Source organism: Mustela nivalis, assembly GCF_964662115.1.
Source record: "Mustela nivalis genome assembly, chromosome: 12".
NCBI lineage: Eukaryota > Metazoa > Chordata > Mammalia > Carnivora > Mustelidae > Mustela > Mustela nivalis.
The window spans coordinates 26,555,235-26,575,407 of NC_139031.1; the positions used below are offsets into that span (position 1 = coordinate 26,555,235).

General features: G+C 36.4%; 1 protein-coding gene across 4 annotated transcripts; it reads left to right on the top strand.

Moving 5' to 3' along the window:
- Positions 1-99: 99 nt before the first annotated feature.
- On the top strand, positions 100-19,967 carry NDUFA5 (NADH:ubiquinone oxidoreductase subunit A5). 4 transcript variants are annotated; one of them, XR_014300951.1, is made up of 7 exons: positions 717-902; positions 1,181-1,225; positions 5,179-5,295; positions 10,655-10,720; positions 14,291-14,409; positions 15,507-15,620; positions 15,824-19,967. XR_014300951.1 is itself a non-coding variant. In XM_082692260.1 (6 exons), the coding sequence occupies exons 2-6, from the start codon at positions 882-884 to the stop codon at positions 14,390-14,392; spliced, it is 351 nt and encodes a 116-aa protein (XP_082548386.1). In that variant the 5' UTR covers positions 100-260; positions 794-881; the 3' UTR covers positions 14,393-14,458. The 4 variants fall into 4 exon arrangements, 3 of the variants coding, with proteins under 3 accessions (XP_082548386.1, XP_082548385.1, XP_082548387.1); XM_082692260.1 differs by lacking the exons at positions 15,507-15,620; positions 15,824-19,967 and adding an exon at positions 100-260 and having other exon boundaries at positions 794-902; positions 14,291-14,458; XM_082692261.1 differs by having other exon boundaries at positions 15,507-19,967.
- Positions 19,968-20,173: the final 206 nt, after the last annotated feature.

A 20,173-nucleotide genomic window follows, 5' to 3' on the forward strand; every position in this document is an offset into this window, starting at 1 on the left:
TTTTCACTCAGTTTGTTGTGCTTTTCTCTCGTTGACTTGTTAGCAAATGCCTTCTTTGACTACAGTCACCTACCATTTTGGGTTACTTACTTCTGCTTCCCTGCTACCACTGCACTTGGCACAGACTCTTTTAGAACACTTACCAAATATTAATGCATCTTTTCATTATGGTTCAGTAAATTCCAGGATGTAGGATCCCGTCTTACAAATTATGTCCCGGTAACTAACACATCACGTGTACTCGATGAACGTCTGCAGAGGTAAGTGGGGAGAAGTGGTGTGGTCTGCTGTCACTTCACCTGAGGAAAAGTGGATGATGTACTTCCGAAAGGTGAAGTGGAAAAGGGTTGAGATAGGAAATGGCCTCACACTGCAAAATGCTTTGGCGCATTAGATCGAGAATACTGATATGCTTGCGCTATGAATTAACCCTTGCTGCTACTCGATCACTTAGATGATATGATAGCTCCAGAGAACCACTCTCATTTTACTAAACGCTGCATCGTGGAAGGGAGGTTGAGGAATTCGCCAAAGGTTAAGCCGAGTGCAGGTTCTGTCACAGCTTTCTGGAGATTTGGAGTATTTCCCCTCTGCCTTTGGGCAAGCCGTCAAAGGCAGTTAAGGGCAGGAGCCGAGACACAACCCAGCTAACACACACCAGCTTCCTCCAGCGCCGGCTTTCGACGCTCGTGTACTCATTGCGCATGCGTCCATTTTCCGCGTAGAAACGGGCGGGGTACAGCCTTTGCCCCGGTGGAAATCCCGAGCGAGGCTGACCGAGTCTGTTTCCAAGGTGACGGTGTGGCGGCCTCGGTGGTGGATTGAGCGGGTCTGAGCGAGGCTCCCAGAGGGCTGCGCGTCCCCGTCCTGTCGGCGCTGTCATGGCGGGTTTGCTGAAGAAGGTAAGGTGACTGGAGGTCACTGTTGGACTTTCGGTCGTGGGGGTAGAGTCAGCCCGAAAGCCTCTCATCCCGCGGGTGACGGCCGGAACTGGCGCGGGCTTGCGGGGGTTTGGGGGGGACTCCTTCAGCTGTGTCCTCAGAGATGACGGATTTCGTAGCTCCGCCCCAAACTAGTGGCTCTGAGAGACCGATCGCAGGGTTAGGCCGGTTTTAGCCGGGGGACTGGTGGTTTTGCGCGGAATTGTCTGCAGCGTGACTCGTGTTTTGTTTCCGAACAGACCACCGGCCTTGTGGGATTGGCTGTCTGTGAGAGTCCGCACGAGGTACGTGCTGCTGCATTCCTGACAGCGCGAGGACGACCAGAGCGCTGTGACCTTGTTGGAAAGACCAGGGGGATGTGGACATTCAAGCCTGAAATTACAGCTCAGCCCGAGAGCTGTCTTGAGACCGAGCAGTGCCCACTTCGTTGATCGGTGCCGTGTGTTGGTGTCGTGCGTGCCCCCCGACCTCGTAATTCAGCCACTTCCCTTGCCAGTTTCTCCGTAGCCGTCTGGTGGCTTCGCCTGTACTTGTTGGAGGGCCCTCCCGTCCCTGTAGCTCCATTTTCCACCTTTAACCCCCGCCTCACATTTTTCTGCCTTAGGTGCCTCAGATTCCAGCACACTCTGGCTTATGGAATATATCGCTCTGGCAACTAACCCCTGTGTCATCAGTTTTCCCTTCTAGTGGCAAGGCTTCCATCTAAAACACTTCAAAAACCTCCTCCCGCTATCCCTGACCTGCCTTGAGTAATCACACCATTTCTCTCCTCCCCTTTACAGGTGATTGGAAAGAGTTATCTGTACTTAACTGTCTCCATTGTCTCTTACTTCCCTTTGAATCACTTCACTCAGATTTGGCTACAACTGCCCTTTTCAAGATCACCATGATTTCCGTGCTGCTAAATCCAACGGTCACCTCACGTTTCTCATCTTAATTGACCCATTAATAGCACTTGCCACATTTGGCGCTGTCTCCCATCAAGCATTTGGGGCTGGGGGACACCTCAGTCTCCTGCTTTTTTGGTTATCTCCGCACCCCCCACCCCCACTTTACTTTCTTCTCCTCCTCCTATTCTGGTTATTTCTCATATTCCCACTTACAAATTTTGGAGTGCTAAGACTTAGTTCCTGGAACTTTCCTCTGCTTATATTTGTCTCCTTGTCTGGACCCAATCTAGTGGTTTTAAATACCATTTATACACTGATAACTGTTGGATTTCTGTACCAAGCAGGGACCTCTCCTTATGAGAGTCTTCTCTATTTAATTGCTTAGTGGTTATCTCCACTTGAATGTCAGGCAACCCAAATTTAATGTCCAACATTGGGTTCCTGTTCTTCTGTGTAAAATCTGCTCCTCTCAGGCTTGCTTACCTCAGTGAATGGCATTTCCATTCTTGTACTCACTCAGGTCAGAAACCTTGAAACCAAGTTTAATTTCTCTCTCTTGCTCACACCCCACAGTTAGGACTGAATTACATCCTCTAGGTTTCTACTTTTAACATATATCCAGATTTTGAGTACTTTTCACCATCTCCTCTGCTGCTACAATGTTCTCAGCTACCATCATCAAGCTGAAGCATTTGCTTCCTAACTGCCTTTCCTTCTTTGTCACGGCTTCACTTTAGTCTTTTTCAACCAAGCTAGAGTCAGCTTGACACATATGAGTCTGGTCATGTCTCTCAGCAGAACCCTCCACTGGCTTTTGATTTCACTTGCAGTAGAGAAGTCCTAATAAAGGCCCTCCAGACCGCTATTTAGCATTCCGAATTCTAGTAATTTATCTTGCTCATTGACTTTCTCTATTAGAAGGTAGGTTTTCATGAAGGCAGGGATTTTTTATTATTTTATTCACTGCTAGAACTAGGATGAGCACATGGTATGTGCTCAGTAAAGATAAGGTTTGTTAAGCGAATGTTGTGTAGTTCTTAAGAGTTCATAATGACTCATTATTGTCTAAAACGGAACTCACGGTTCTATATTCTAGCCACATGCTGTCCAATAAAAATATAATGTGGGTTATAAATATAAACTCTGTTCGTAATTTTAAATTTTCTAGGACTCACTTTTTTTAATACAGAAAAAGGTAAAAACTAGTAATTTTATTTAATATATTTAAAACATGTTAATGTTTTATTTATTTTAATAAAATGTCCATTCCAGTATATAATCAATATAAAAATTAATATATTATACTCTTTTTTTATACTAGATCTTCAAAATCCACTGTGTATTTGTGTTTATAGCACTTTTTAGTTCTAACCACATTTCAAGTGTTTGATAACCATATTTGGCCAGTGACTATTGGGCAGCAAAGTCAAAGGAAACTAGAACTATATACTAATTACTTTATATTCCTTTTATTTTTGCCATTCAGTCCTATGTGTGTATTCCATGTGTAAGGTTGTCTTTTCCTACATCTTTAAGTGTCCAAGTCCTATCATTCCTCCAGGTCTATCTCAGACACTTCTTTTTTTTGAACTTAACTCTGATACCTGCTGAAGTGACTCCCTCCAATAGAACAGTAATGCTAACATTTATTGAATGTTAATGGGTGCCAGATACTGTTTTAAGCTATACAACAACCTATGAAGCAGATATTATTAACATCTCCATTTTAGAACCCAAGTCTGTTAACTTGACCTCTCAATTGCCATATCCTTTGCTAAAATTAAGAAGAAATGAGGCTGAAAACCCATGCATAATTCAGATTATATGTTATCTGATAATTTCTACATTAGTATAGTTAAAAAATACTCTCTTATGGAACGTTGTATCAAATGTCTAAATAATGTCTAAATATGCAGATTACTTTTTAAGAAAAGCAATTCTTAGAAGCCCTGAAGGTTTATTTGTTTATTCATAATGTATATTGTGAATATATATGAATGAAACTAGGTATTAGCACCTGTGGATTTTATACAATTAAACTAAAACATTTCAAATTAAATACAAAGAAATAATAAAAAATTCTTTATCATGTATGTATATTTATGATTATACTTACTACTTGTGAACATTTGTGAATTAGCATCTGCTATCACAGCTGCTTACATGTGACTTTATCCAGACTGCTGTGTGTGAACTTGAAGTTCAGTGTGCTTCAATACAGGCTGTACAGTGATTCAGTTCTCTTGTTACTTTCCTGTTAAGCCTGTGGTGAAACCTTCATTCACATGATACCAACTCAGTTATCATAAGCTGAAGTATTAGGACTACATTTAGTTAAATTTGATCATCCTGATGATTGTTGTTTGTTTTACTTATGCAGAAATTCAGATAAGAAAAATTGAAAAAAAAATCTGATTTTGTAGTGCTTAGAATCTCAATTTGAGAAATAATGATTTAGTAAATGAGTTGATTTTCAGACTAGATCATTAGTAATAAGTTAGAATGCAGTTTTATTTTTACTTAGTATCATACCTTTGGCTTATATACAACTTCTGTTGTTCATGCAATGTGAAAAGTATCCGTATTTCTACATTTAACCCTTGAATAGCACAGGTTTGAACTGCTTGGGTCTACTTATATGCACATTTTTTTTCAATAAATACAGTACAGTGCTGTAAGTGTATTTTCCTTAAGACTTTCTCTTTCTTTTTTTAAAGATTTTATTTATTTATTTGACAGAGAGAGAGATCACAAGTAGGCAGAGGAGGGGGCGGTAGGGTGGGGGGTGGGAAACAGGCTCCCCGCTGAGCAGAGAGCCCAATGGGGGGCTCCATCCCAGGACCCTGAAATCATGACCTGAGCTGAAGGCAGAGGCCCAACCCACTGAGCCACCCAGGTGCCCCTCCTTAAGACTTTATTAATAACATTTTCTTTTCTCTAACTTACTTTATTGTAAGAATATAATATATGATGCATACAACATATAAAATATATGTTAACCAACTGTTTGTGTTATTGGTGAGGCTTCTAGTCAACCGTAGCCTACTAGTTAAGTTTTGGCAGAGTCATAAGTTATACGTGGATTTTCAACCATGCAGGGACTGGCCCCCAACCCCAGCATTGTCCACGAATCAACTGTACTCACATTTTTCCTCAGTTATAAAGGTGATAGATAGTGCATAGACATGAAGAAATTGCAACAAGGAAGAGTTAAATGCTTTTTAAAAAACATGTGAGGGGTTTTTGTTTTGTTTTGCCTTTTTGTAATTTGTGAGACTTTCTGAAGTATTCTGTTGAATCTTAAGATGATATTTTAAACTGGAAATGTATGTGATTTGTCTTTTCAGAGGCTAAGAATATTGTACACAAAGATTCTTGATGTTCTTGAGCAAATTCCTAAAAATGCAGCATATAGGAAGTACACAGAACAGATTACAAATGAGAAGCTGAGTATGGTTAAAGCGGTAAGTAGCTGACTTGATTTTGTTTTCTTGGATATATGGTTTCAATGCAATATTAACAAAAAAGTTCAGTTGTTTATTTTTTGCATATTCCACATATGGAATATACTTTGCTCTTTTCTATTCTTTGCTTTCCTTCCATCCTTTGTCCCTTCATTCAGCAAATTCCTTTTTACTAAATGCATTCCATGTGCAAGCCACTGTTAAATACCATAGTGAAATAACCACATTAGGTCTCTTCTCTAAATTCACATTGTTCTTTTTACCTCTCTTCCTGATCAAGTCCTTTGTTGATTATTGACTTATCTATAGATATAATAATCCTTACCTCTTTTCTCTAGTTTCAGTGTAGAGAAGAATGAAAGCAAAACAAAAAATATCTGTTGTGTTTAAAAAAAAATTCTCAAAAATAACTGTTTTAAAAAGTGCTTTGTTGCAGAGAGGACCAAGTCAGTCTCTTAATTACCAAAAATTGTATCAAACATTGTTATGAACTGACTCTGTCCCCTCCCCCCATTCATATGCTGAAGACCTAACCCCTCTCCAGTGTGGGTGGAACATCTGTAGAAGTAATTAAGGTTAATGGGGTCCTAAGATTGGAGCCCTGATTCAGTAGAATTAGTGTCCTTATAATCAGAGACAGCCATGTGAGGACTCAATGAAAAAGTAACTATCTGCAAGCCAGAAAGAAAGCTTTCATTGGAAACTGACCTTCTTGCACCTTGATCTTGGGCTAACAGTCTCCAGAACTGTGAGAAGATAAATTTCTGTTGCCATAGACTCTGTGGTATTTTGTTGGCAGCCCTAGCGGACTAATAGAAGCATTTTATAGGTTTTATTTTTTTTTAAGATTTTATTTATTTATTTGACAGAGAGAGATCACAAGTAGGCAGAGAGGCAGGCAGAGAGAGAGAAGAGGAAGCAGGCTCCCTGCTGAGCAGAGAGCCCGATGCTGGACTCGATCCCAGGACCCTGAGATCATGACCTGAGCTGAAGGCAGTGGCTTAACCCACTGAGCCACCCAGGCGCCCATTTTATAGGTTTTAAATCAAAGGCCCTAGCCAGACACACCATAAACTGCTACTAGTTCTTTTATACCAAACTATATTGCACTATTGTACAATTAAATTTCTCAATTATTAAATTTTCACACTAGCAATTATTTCATGGACTTTTGTAATTTTCCAGAAGTGTTCAAACTCTAAAAGTAATTTACATGTAAGTAATAAGTGATCCTAATACATTTTTCTTATTATTATGTTACCATGCTCTGTAGTCCAAAGAGAATAATTATTTTTCCCTAGGTATGCAGCAAAACAGTTTGATTTAGAACTTTTATTCTTAGCTTGGCAATTCTGAAAGTGGCTTACAGATTAAAGTCTATAAGGGGAAGTTCAACATTTCTTTTGATTTCATGTTTTCCTTAAGGTAAAACGGGCTTCGCATTTTTTTTTTCCATCACAGAGTAAGAAATTTCCCTTTCTCTTTTCATGAGGTAAAGCTCTTTGAGTCTTTCTCTGCTTTCCTTCTCCATAACCTTATCCCACTTTAATCGTTTTTCTCTATTTCCCTTTTATCCACGGATTTAATTAACTTTCAGATAGCCTCAAAATGTATTTTCTTAAAAAGAAAATTCTTATCTTTATATCTTCCTTTATTTTTGCCCTCTTTTTCTTTTCTCTCTTATCCAGTGTCCACCAAAGAAGAGTTTACTGTCATTACTTTCACTTACTAGTTAAAATAGTTTTCTCTGACTTGGGCTCTTTTAATTGCTGTTTAACTTACCGGTCCATGTGTAGTTCCATCATAATTTATTATATGCCCCACACTGCCAATAGAATGATTTTTTTTTTTCCAGTCTATCAATCTGATCCAGGTTCTTCCTGTGGTTTCTTGGTTAGTGTTTCTCAGATGCAGAATTTAAGAATTTTTGCTGAGTTAGTTGTATGAAACTCTTCTAACTGCTTTTATCTCCAAGCCTTTCTTTGATGTACAGCCAGGTTTGGGAACCACTGACTTACATGTTAAAGTCCTTAGAGTGGTATGGAAGGTGCTCCAATGTCTGACTCTGGGTTATCTTCTGAATCTTACCTTGTCATTTCCAATTTCATACCCTAAACTTTAGCAATACCAAACAGCTGATAATTTCGTGATTTACATGTAATTTTATTATTGTGTTTCTTTGTATTTTCTTCTTCCTGGAATACCCTTACCTTGTCTTTCTGGCTTATTCAAGGCCTCAAGATCCGTTACTAACTATGTAAAGCCTTTTCTTATCTTCCTAAGTAGAGATTAACAACTTCCTTGCTTTTCTTACATTGTACCTGTCACACTGTATTTTATTTATGACTTCTCTACTAGTCCATAAGCTACTTATGATTGATGCTTGCATTCCTCTTTGTGTCCCAAGAATTGAGCATAGTGCCTGGTGCTTATATAAGATCCTATAGAAATTTTTGTCTATCCAAAAGGCTTCATACAAATAGTTTTAATAATCCCAAGCACCGTATAATAGTTGTATCCTCATTCCTGTTTTTGGTAAAATTAGTACAGATTTTTAACCCTCAATAGAGTCCTATATGAAGTCTTCAGTAAATATTGTTATGATTATAAAATATCTATTTACTAAGCCTGAAATGGAAATAAAAGTAAATATTTTTTCAGATTATACTAGGGAGGTAGAATATTGGTGAAAAGTATTGGTTTGTGGCCTGTCCAAAATTTTCATCTCAGCTCTAATACGTATTTGCTGAGTGACTATTGGCATATTGTCCATTTCTTTTTCTCAGTTTCCTCATCTAAAATTCGAGTATAATACCTACTTAAATACTTACTGTTAGGACTGAATGAGGTAATTATGTACAATGTTTAACACAGTTGCAAGCACATGGTGATCAGTACATGGTAGCTTATTAAGTTTAAGGACGTTCTGTCACTGTTAAATAGAAGTCATATTATTAACTTACCTTCAGTAAGACAAATTTTGAATTGTTTTCCTAGCACAGGATTCTCTTGAGTTGGAAATACTGAACCTTCTTTGCCTTCTTTTCTTCACTCTCCTGGGTCTCTTAACAGTGACCACCTTTCCTGTTTTGCTTTTGGAGTTCGGCTTTAAAGCTCAGTTAATTCCGAGTTAACCAGTCTTTCTCAAACATGTTCATCTGCTTTCCTCCACCTTCTTTTCTATTTTCATTTATTCAAGAAACATTGAATGCCTTTTATATGCCATGTAAGTTTGTAGGGATGGAAGCCAGTGCCTATATGACCAGGAACAAAGTAGATAAAAATCCCTGCCTTCTTGGAGATTACACATTAATGGTGGCAGGCAAAGAAGTAAGTAAGTTAATAAAGAAGTACATTAAATAGCATGTTAGAAAGTAGTTAAATGCAGTGAAGGAAAATGAAAAGAGAATGATGTGTATATAGGTGATGAGGGATGTTACGATATATATTTGTTTCCTCTGCCTGTCCTAATAAACTTGGTGGCTTAAAACAATAGAAATTTATTCTTTTACATTTCCAGAAGCCAAAAATCCTAAAATTAGTACCAAGGGCCCAAATCAGGGTATTGACAAGACTGCGTTCCTTTTAGAGGTTCTAGGGTAGAACCTGTTCCTTGACACTTGCAGCTCTGGTGGCTTTCAGCATTTTTGGTTTGTCATTCTAATCTCTGCCTCTGTGGTCACATTACTTTCTCTTCTCTGTGCATCATTTCACTCTGCCTCTGTCTTTAAAGGATTTCTGTAATTGTATTTAGGGCCTACTTGGATAATTTAGGATAATCTCTGTCTCAGGATTCTTAATTACATTTGCAAAGTATTTGCCCCACAAGGTAACATTAATAGGTTTTAGGGATTAGGTCATAGACATTTTGAGGGGCATTATTTATCTACCACAGTATAAGTTACTATCAAGAGTGGTCCTCACTAAGAAGGTGATACATGAGCTAAAACTTGGATGGAAGTGAAGGAACAAGCCATGCAGATATCCCTGGTTAGCCAGCAGATGCCCTGAAGCAGGAATGTGCCAGTACCTGTAGAAAATATCTTTTGTTTTTTTTTCTCTTTTCATTCCTTTTGTGGGTCAAAAGACCATCCTTTTTACACCTTACATATGTGTAAGAATGTATAGAACATGGCTTCTGGATCTCACAAAGCTCAGTTTACTAGCAATAAATACATGTCATTGTATTTTCTAGATAACATATTAGCATTTCTTTTCTATTTTAATTTTAATTTTCTATTTTAATTATAAGCATTTCTTTTCTATTTCTTTCTATTTTATTGAAGAATAATGTACAAAAGAAATATGCAGAAATCGTAAGTGTAGAGCTTGATGAATTTTCACAAAGTAATCATACCCATGTTAATACCAAATCAGAGGACATTTTCAGAATGCCCAAACCCTCTCTTTTTACCGTCCAAGTTAGTACCCTCCTAAAGATAACTACTCTTCTGACCTCTAACACCATAGGTTCATGTCACCGGGTTTTTAACTTTCTATAAATGGAATCTAAGTCTGTGCTTTTCTGTGTGTGATTTCGTTCATTTACTATTATGTTTGAGAGAATCATCCATGTTCTTGCATCTAGCTGTAGTTCATGTATTCTCGTTAGGTAGTATTCGGTTATATCCAAATACTATATTAATTAATTCTATATATGATTATTTGAATTATTTCTAGTTTGGGGTTATAATTTGTGCCGCTGTGAACATTCTTGAACGTGCCATTTGGTTAATGTATTATACTTTTCTGTTTGGTATATACCTAAGAGTGGAATTCTGGGTTGTAGAGTAGCATTTATTTTGAATACTAATGCTCTCAGAGGAAATGTAGGAAATACTAAGAAAATAAAGTAGTATTTTAAAATCTGTATTTTATTTATTTATTTTTAAAAGATTTTACTTATTTATTTATTTGACAGAGAGACACAGTGAGAGAGAGAACACAAGCAGGATATGTGGGAGAGGGAGAAGCAGGCTTCTTGCTGAGCAGGGAGCCTGATGTGGGGCTCAGTCCCAGGACCCTGGGACCATGACCTGAGCCAAAGGCAGATGCTTAACAACGGAGTCACCCAGGTGCCCTAAAATCTGTATTTTAGAAAGACTGAGGTGGACATCATATTTCTTACTCTTGATAAGCAAGTTAATATTAAGACAGAAAAACAATAAAATAGTAAATGAAATGGGTTTCCACCAGATATTTGGCAAACATTAGTAAGGGCTTAATAAAATAAAAATTAATTATGTTTGCTATAATAAGTGCTATTTTATATTTGGGTCTTTTAATTAGGATATTGAAACATTTAGATATTGTGCTTCTTTGTTTAAATCTTTTTTTCTTTTTTTCCTTTAAATTGTAGGAACCAGATGTTAAGAAATTAGAAGACCAACTTCAGTGTGGCCAACTAGAAGAGGTTATTCTTCAGGTAAATAAAAAGTTGAATAGCTGTTTGGCTTTAAATGGTCAGAGGCACAATACTTAGAGACACAAAACTGACTTTCCAGAAAAAAAAAAAACCCTAAATTTCTTTATTTAATCAACTCTCAAATATAAGAATAATTGCATGTAGGAAATAGTTCTGTCATGTATAAATCAATTAAATATTTATCAGTAATTATAGTTTGAATTTATGAGGCTTCTGTTGGAGATTTGGAGTTGGATACACCTTAAATTTACTCTTAGCCTTTAGTTCAAAGTAGTAACACAATATTACTATTATTTGAATAATTTTATCTTTTTAGATACATACTTTTGTGTTTTAAAGGCTTCATATATTTTTAATATAGAGAAATACAGGTTTTTTGAATCACAAATCATAAAATGAAAATGTATTTTTATTTTTTACTTTGATTAACACATCTGTGCCTTTTTTTTTTTTTTAAAGATTTTATTTATTTATTTGACAGAGATCACAAGCAGGCAGAGAGGAAGGCAGAGAGAGGGGAGGAAGCAGGCTCCCTGCTGAGCAGAGAGACCAATGTGGGGCTTGAGCCCAGGACCCTGGGATCATGACCTGAGCCGAAAGCAGAGGCTTGAACCCACTGAGCCATCCAGGCGCCCCCTGTGCCTTTTTTTAAGTTGTGCATTTTTCCCCCAATTATTAATAAGGTTAAGCTTAAAATATGTTCTTGTATTTTGTGTTTTATATATTACATCATTCATGTATTTACTCTGTCATTTTTTTTCTTAATATTTTATTTATTTAGGGTGCGTGGGTGGCTCAGGTCATGAACGCAGGGTGCTGGGATCGAGTCCCGCATTGGGCTCTCTGCTCATCAGAGAGTGTGCTTCCCCCTCTCTCTCTACCTGCCTTTCTGACTACTTGCGGTTTCTCTCTCTGTGTGTCAAATAAATAAATAAAATCTTAAAAATAAAAGATTTTATTTATTTATTAACATTTATCTTCTATATTTCTTTGAATGTTTTTTAAAATAAAAGAGATATTAACCTTAAACTTTTGCTATATTATCTGTACATTTTTTCAGTCTCTTCTTTGCCTTTCTTTGACTTCAACTGAATATTTTCTCTCATATGTAAAGATGTTTTAAATTTTTATTTGGTCAAATCACATTCCCTGCTTTGCCCCACCACTTCACCACCCACCTCCCTGCCACAGTATTATAGGTTTAGACGTCTACTCTTAGACGCCATCTGACACTCAATTCTCTTTCATTTAATTTTTTTTTTTAATTTAAAGAAAATAAAACCATTTCTTCAGTTTTATTAAAGGACAAATAAAAGGATATAGTGGGCAGTATTGGTCATTAGGGAGGTATATCACCAACAGACATGATATACAAATTCAAAAGAATTGTTAGATGGCTCTGTTAAAAGAGGAATAGGGCATTCATACAGCCTTTTATGAATGTAGACTATTTTAGTCATTCAAAGGCCTATTTTCTTGGCCTTCTCTTCATTCACCAGCTGTTGTACCATATGGCAATATACTGCCTAACTTACTATTGTCCTTATCCTTTTCCTTTCTTTTTTGTCACATCTCACTTTGATCATGATTAGTTTAACTTACACATAAATTTATTATGCAGTTATAGTTTCAGGGTGCAATAGCTATTTTTAAGTCAGCTGTGCCATCTCCACAATTCCATAGGCAGTTTTAAGGTTGAATTTTAGTAATGTTTTACTTAACCTAAAATATTTAAAACATTAATTGAAACCTATAACCAATATAAAAATATTGTTATATTTTATATTCTTTTTTATACTAAGTCTTTATTTTTTTTTTTAAAGATTTTATTTATTTATTTGACAGACAGAGATCACAAGTAGGCAGAGAGGCAGGCAGAGAAAGAGAGAGAGAGGGAAGCAGGCTCCCTGCTGAGCAGAGAGCCTGATGTGGGGCTCGATCCCAGGACCCTGAGATCATGACCTGAGCCGAAGGCAGAGGCTTAACCCACTGAGCCACCCAGGCGCACCTATACTAAGTCTTTAAAATCTTTTTTGTATTTTATACTTGGAGCATGTCTGAGTTTGAACTGGCTGCATTTCAGATGCCTAGTCAGTAGTCACATGTAGGTAGTAGCTACCATTTTTTTTTTAAGATTTTATTTATTTATTTGACAGAGAGCGAGATCACAAGTAGGCGGAGAGGCAGGCAGAGAGAGTGGGGGAAGCAGGCTCCCTGCTAAGCAGAGAGCCAGATGCGGGGCTTGATCCCAGGACCCTGAGATCATCACCTGAACTGAAGGCAGAGGCCTAACCCACTGAGCCATCCAGGTGCCCCAGTAGCTACTATTTTTGACAGCCCATTTTTAGAGAGATGATAGAAGAAGGAAACGATACTGTGTTAGAAGTAAGGAAGAGAGCAGGAATGGGCAATAGCGGTCTCATGCAGCTGAGTCCAGCTACCTGAAATGGGGTTGACCTCATGATGCTATAGGGTTAGGTACCCTCCCCACACTACACGATGCCTTTGGGGCTTAAAGAAAGCATGAATGGTCAACAGACCCAGGCCAAAGGGCTGCCAGGGAAATAGCCATCGTTAGAGATATTTTTAATTAGTATTTATACTATTTTCTCATTTTAGTATTAGTAAATCCCTCTATCCTCAGACTGCTATTAATCTGCTTTTTAACTCATTGTTTGTATACATTTTAGACTTGATGCTAAACATAGATTGGCGGTTTTGTCCCACTGGCATAAATGAGGCATTGCCTTTCTTAAAGAATTACAGTCTGTGATGGAATTTGGCACTTACTCTGTATTTGAATTCCTTTTCTGACATCCTGACAAATGTTTAACAGTGTTCTTCTAAGTTAGCAGGACTTGTCATAGGTCTTTTTGTTGTATAAAAATGTGAAATAAAAAGAACCTAAAATATTTGTTAAATAGTTATAAATTTTTTTGAAGGGAAAAAGTTAAATGTAACATAATCTGACTAAGGAAATTAATTCAATCAGTAAATTTTGTGCATCTATGATATTCTATACTCCATAGATCATTGTTTTACAAACTGTGGGTCAAGTGATTATGGGTCAGGAAGTCAGTTAGATGAGTTATGACTAGCATTAAAAAAAAATAATAGAAAATAATGTATCCTAGCTAGTAAAGGTAATGATAGTTTTATGTGCATATAATGGATCCTTTAGTAGAATTTGTTGTGTTTTACTGTGGGCCATGATAAAATAAAGCTTGAAAGCCATTGACATAGATAAGAGATATTCTTCTCATTCTCAAAGAATTTATAGTCTAATGATGAAACAGACAATTAAGATTGAAAATTCACCAAGTAAATTTTTGAACACTCTAATAGCAAATTTTAATCATATAGAAAATATCAAAAGCCATCCTTTCTTGCTCATAATTATGTAGCTATGAGAATTAAGATAATTTTATTAATAGTGTCCAACATTTGATGGTAGAATAGCTTATTAGGTAGTAACATGAAAATGGTTTTAATAACTGTATTTCAATCATTAGCTATGATAAATATCTATTAGTGTAATCAAATAATTTTTTAAAAAACTTTTATTAACAGGCTGAAAATGAACTAAGTCTGGCAAGAAAAATGTTACAGTGGAAACCATGGGAGCCTTTAGTGGAAGAGCCTCCTGCCAACCAATGGAAATGGCCACTATAATCATCATTAAATGATTGGTGTGTTGATGGGAAATGGATGTAATTAAATGTTCTGTTATATTAAAAATGTTTCTATATTATTGACATCTTATAATCAAGAAAACTAATATGGAACATATTTAGGACACTTCTTAAAATTGATGACTATGGTAATAGGTTCTTGTGAATCCATTTTTGATATGTAAAGCATTCATTTAAATTATCTCAAAGATTTTTTTGTTATTTGTTTTTTGCCTTTTTTTTACGGAAAGGTTGTAGAAAGATTTGAAAGTTAATTGGAAAAATTCCTGTAGATTTTCAGCACAGAAGCCATAACAAAAATGTTAAGTATTTATAGTGGTGTCTTCAACAGATCATTTAATGATTTTTATCCTGAAAAAAAAAAAAAAAAAAAAAAAAAAACCAGGAAAGATAGTTATTATTATTGTTTAGACAAATTTATAGGTCACTAAAGTGAAGTAGTAAGAGTAAAAGCCATCAAATTATAGTTGTACAGTTGAGGAAATTGATTTGGTATTTAAAAGAAAAATGTCTTTCTTGAAAGAAAAAATTTCTTACAGTGGTAGTTGGAAAAGCTTTTCCATTTGTGTTATTTAAAGAAGTTGGCTTTCTGTTTCTTAGCCTTTAGTTTTCTTGATTAACCAAAGCTTACAGGATAGAGATTGAGTATATGTAAAAGGAGAGATATCAAGAGTTTCTAAAGTTTATCTGACATACAGATAGGTTTATATTCAGAACATCTTAGTCATACATAGGTTGTAACTTCAAAGTGGAATCACGAGGTAGTTTTCACTAAGTTTCCAATATGAGTGCAGTTGAGTATCAAACCTAAGATAAATGCTAATTCAAGCAAGGAAAGAAACAGTTGGCATAAATTATTTTTCACGTGTCCTCAGTACTTAAATTTGGTATTTTTTAGCTTCAAAGATATTACTTTTGTGTGTGTTTGTACACATATGTTTTTGTGTCTTTTGCTATCCCTTGTGGCAAAGCAGAATCATTCAGAATTTTCAGAATGAGAAAAATTTTTTTTTTCTGATATATTTCTTCCCTTACAGAGCTGTAAATTGAATGGTAAATAAGCATTAATTGAGGTGGATTGAGTTACTTTTCAGCAGTCAGAATGCAAGAGAAGGCTTCTGCGGGGAAAGTGGAAAAGCTTTAGAGGGAGTCAGAGGTCCAGGGGTTCTCATCCCATGGTTCCAGTGCCATCAAGAGCTCAAGTGGAGGCAAGTTGTCAACCTCTCAGATTGACCTATTTCTTCCTTTGTAAAAAAAAAAGTAGAACTTATGATTTATAACTTCCTTTTCAGTCCTAAATACTTGCTTTAAATATAATACATACTTATAGATGTAAAAAAAATACATGATCTTAAAGCATATCTGTATAGATAATTTAAGCTGATTTCCTAATCAACCACTTGTTTTTTAGGTCCTTTGAGCACATGAACACAAAGATGGCTTGATGTCTCTCTCAGACTTTCTAGTCTCACCTCCCACGATTCTTGGGCATCATGTATTTTACAAACCGGGTTCCTGTAGCTAATAAAAAGGGGACCATATTGATGTTTGCATTAGAAATGCTAGTGGTAGAACAGTAGTAGTATAGTAATAATATAATAATAATAACTAATATTTGTTAATGTTTGCCAGGTACCAGTCTAAGTACTTGACTAATTTCACTCTTAAATCTGCACTACAACTCCTAAAAGAGTGATCGTGTAAATTATCTCCATTTCTCCAGATAAGGAAACCAAAATTCAGTGTGAGTACTGTTCTGGAATCATAGGCCACTATAGGCAACACAGGCACCTTGGAAAAACAGGTGAATAAGTGGTGTAATAATGAACCGAGGTCCTGTAGCTAGCTAGTAAGATGTGGAGCTAAATTTTGAATCTGGGAGTCTTGCTACAGAACTCATGTTCCTAACCATTATATTATTTTTATGAATATTCTTGCATTGCTGTCACTCCTGACTATACCATAGGGACTGTACTAAAATAACCTATTTCTTGCTTTCATGATTTGTTTTGTCAAAATGACTATAAAGAACAAATAGGAACAAAGATAGTAAACTGGATTTCATTTTGTAGAAAAATCTTCATATGGATTATAGGTTGATAATATAAATGGGATAGGTATTTAAAAGGCATTTTTGTGTGGGGCATGTTTTTACATTTATTAACTGCCATTCCAACTGCCCATACACCTTACATCTGATAGTTTTTACTCCTTCAAAAAATTTTCTGGTTGCTCTATAACGTCCAGATTAGGCTTTCCTGATCTCTTTACAAGTGATTCTTCCATTTAAAGATATTCAGTGTTGCTGAGTGGCTTCTAGACTAATTTGAGTAATTTTCAGAATGGCCCATTTCAATTCCTCCTAGGCTTTTTAGGTTTCATTCAGATTAATCACACAACAGACACTTCAAAAGGAAAAGAAGCTAATCAGTTTGAGCTTTGCAAACAAGAAAGTGGCAGCAAAGTTGACATTCCCTTCCTTCTATCTGTGAACTGAGTGCAGAATATTCAAATTTATCCCATTCTTTCCTTTGGGATAGAAATAATTTGTATCTAGGATGATACATAATTTTTTGTTCAGCCTGTAATGATTTTGAGAGATCAAAGAAGTAGTAATAATGTCATAAAGGTAATAAATAGGTATAAACTATGACTATCATGGGCTAATGGTATGTGGCACCCACTGGAGTAAGTAAGGCTCAGCGTTGGGGGGTGCCATCATTTCCACACCAGAAGTTACAGAAGTGGTCTTATCTGAGTAGAAAGGCTGTGATGTCAGCAGTGGCAGCCATTGGGAGCCACCAGGCCTCAGGTTTCGTGTGTCCTGTCATTCTCCATTTTTCTACTTCCTCCCCACACCCCAGCTTCTCAGAATTGGGGGATGGAAGAAAAGGAGCTTACCATCATCATTCCCTTTTCTAATCTTAAAGTGCAGTTAAAGAAGTGAAGCTAATTGAGCTTTTTGCTGCTATTATAATGGAAAGCGGATTTATTTTCAAGCATGGCAGTGAGGATTAGCATACTCGATAAAAGTAAGATCAGTCTTTCATAGCTGACTTTGGGACCTCGTACAATGGGAGGGTTGCTGTGTTGCCTTCAGAAGTTAAGTCTTCACCTGATGCTTTAGCAGGTTTTTGAAACAGATTCCTGTTGGAATTCCTTCTGCTTTCAGGATGGTGTTCCAGATAGTTTATGTTCTTCTGTATATCCAGGAACTCTTCCATGAAGTCTAAGAGATCAGTTTCACTGTTTTCCAAAGCCAAGATTTTCAGGTCTTAAAGGACCTTGCTTCACATGTGCTCCAAAGGCAGAGCAGACTGTTTGAGAGTTGCCATTTCCCTGTTACCTACATCAGGCCTCAATCGCTGGAAGACATATCCTGCACCTAAATGTTTTCTCTGTCAAAGGGAGGAAATCAACAATGTTCTTTATGGGAAAATACCCGTATCTTGGCTAATACCCACTTTTTCTTTTTCCTCCCAGGCTCTATGGTTATATAAACAAATAGGAGTTAGAGAAACCATTTGTGTGAGAGTGTTCTGGTGTCTAGGGTAAAGCAGCAAATCGAGTAACATACTATGAGTATTTTCCATCTGAGGGTAGAATTTCCTTTAGAACTCAGTACTTAATGGGATGATAGCCTATGCTATAATAATAGTAACACTAATGATTTGCGAAAGCGGTAAATGAGAACATAAAAGTTTGGCTTACAGGGGGATGAAGAAGTTTATTTTCTTTTTTAAAAAGATTTTGAGAGAGAGAGAGCACAAGTGGGGGTGAAGGGTAGAGGCAGAAGGAGACTCTGCTGAGCAGGAAGCCCGATACAGGGCTTGATCACAGGACCCTAAGATCATGACCTGAGCCGAAGGCAGATGCTTAACTGACTGCACCACCCAAGCACCCCTGAAGATGTTTATTTTTAATATAATTCACAAGAAATCAAAGTGGGAATGTGATACATGATTTGAATTTATGATAGGGACTGGAGAAATTTATTTGAAACTCAGTATTTAGAGAGGGAATAAACCAAAACTCTACTTAGTGAAAGAAAATAGTGAGAAAAACAGTGAATTCAAATAGGTTACCCCTAAATCCTAATGTTTTAACAGAAGTTTGTTTCTTTTTCATAGTGCATGGCTAATGAGGGTTGACAGTTCTCAAAAGAGTTACATAAGGGATCTGGGCTGAGGATGGTGCCATTTCAACTCATGCTTCCATAACCATAGGGCAGGGGAAAGGGAACATACCAGTCACACACACACACACACAAAAGACAAAAGACACACACAAATTTTTGAATGTGCTATAACACTCAAATTTACCTTGCCACGCATTGCTAATAAGGAGTTTGTGATCTCTGTCTGCCAAAAGAATAAATAAAATCTAAAATAAAATTAGATTTTTTTTTAGATTTGATTTATTTGACAGAGATCAAAAGTAGGCAGAGAGGTGGAAGCAGGCTCCGTGCCAAACAGAGAGCCAGATGTGGGGCCAGATGCCAGGACTCTGGGATCATGACCTGAGCCAAAGGCAGAGGCTTTAACCCACTGAGCCACCCGGACGGCTCTAACAGCGAGTTTTCAAAGTGATCTTTCGGTTTATATTAGTAGCTAAGTTTTTGTAGTGTGCTTAGATGGAATTTATGATGAATTAACCTCTTTTCTGTATATGACTCTTAAATGAAAAGCATTGCAGAGATTCTTTTTTGGGATCTCTTGTGATCTTCAAATATGTCTTTTTCAGATGACCATTTTAGGCATTTCTAAATGGCTCTCATACTCATACTATTAATCTAAATGCCTCTCATACTCACACTATTGTATGACAGAATATTTCACATCATTCTCTTTTTCTATACCTGGATAAAACCAAACTTTTTCATAACTCATTTGGAAGTAAAATCTGACCTGAATTGACATAAAGCTATTTGTGATCTTTATCTCACTTTAATGTGTGAATATGAATATATTTTTGCACAGAATTCTTAATGTATTTGATTCTGGACTACTTCCCCAGATGTACTGACAGTGTTACAAAATATACAGTATATGCCCATATCACCTTTAAAAAATCTGAATTAATTTAAACATATCTGTCCCTTAAAGTTTCAGAAAAGAGACTATGGATCTGTATTTGTATAGTCTCTTTAACAAACTCATAGAGGTATGATCCAAATTTAATCCAAAGGCATAATTTTTAGGTTTTCTAAATTCTAATATTTTCTCTAACATTTATTTGTAACAATGGGAAATACTTTGAGATGCTTGATTTCATAAAGCCACTAGGTGGCATCTTTGTAGAAATAAAAGCACATTAAAAGAAGTATTTATTGTATAAATAAATACTGAGATAAATAAAGTAGATGTGTCATGAAAAAGATAAGTAATTTTGGGCAATAAATCCTGAGAAAACGCACAAGTTTATTGTGAAAAGTAAAATATAAAATGAAATTTAAAAATCACTTTTCCACTTTCAGAATTGAGAGCCTTTTTCCTATTGGTTGCTTTCACATTTATTTTGTGTAACCAAACAATTATATATTTGTGTGTATATAATATGTGTGCGCGCGCGTGTGTGTGTGTGTGTGTGTGTGTGTGTGTGAGATTTTGGTAAGTAATAACCATTTCCACCTGCAGATACTACCTCAGAAGCCTACCAATTTAGGCCCATATAGTAAGACTGAGTTGTATAAGATCATCTCCACAGCCAACCGTAAATAAAATAGGAACATACAGTGGTTATCAAGTCACACTTAACACTG

What these genes read in the sequence shown, in the direction of transcription:
- NDUFA5 (XM_082692260.1), top strand. Translation starts at nt 882, where the DNA reads ATGGCGGGTTTGCTGAAGAAG. An exon ending in TCTGTGAGAGTCCGCACGAG is followed by an intron (nt 1,226 to 5,178) that starts GTACGTGCTGCT and finishes TTGTCTTTTCAG; the next exon opens with AGGCTAAGAATATTGTACAC. An exon ending in TAGAAGAGGTTATTCTTCAG is followed by an intron (nt 10,721 to 14,290) that starts GTAAATAAAAAG and finishes TTTTATTAACAG; the next exon opens with GCTGAAAATGAACTAAGTCT.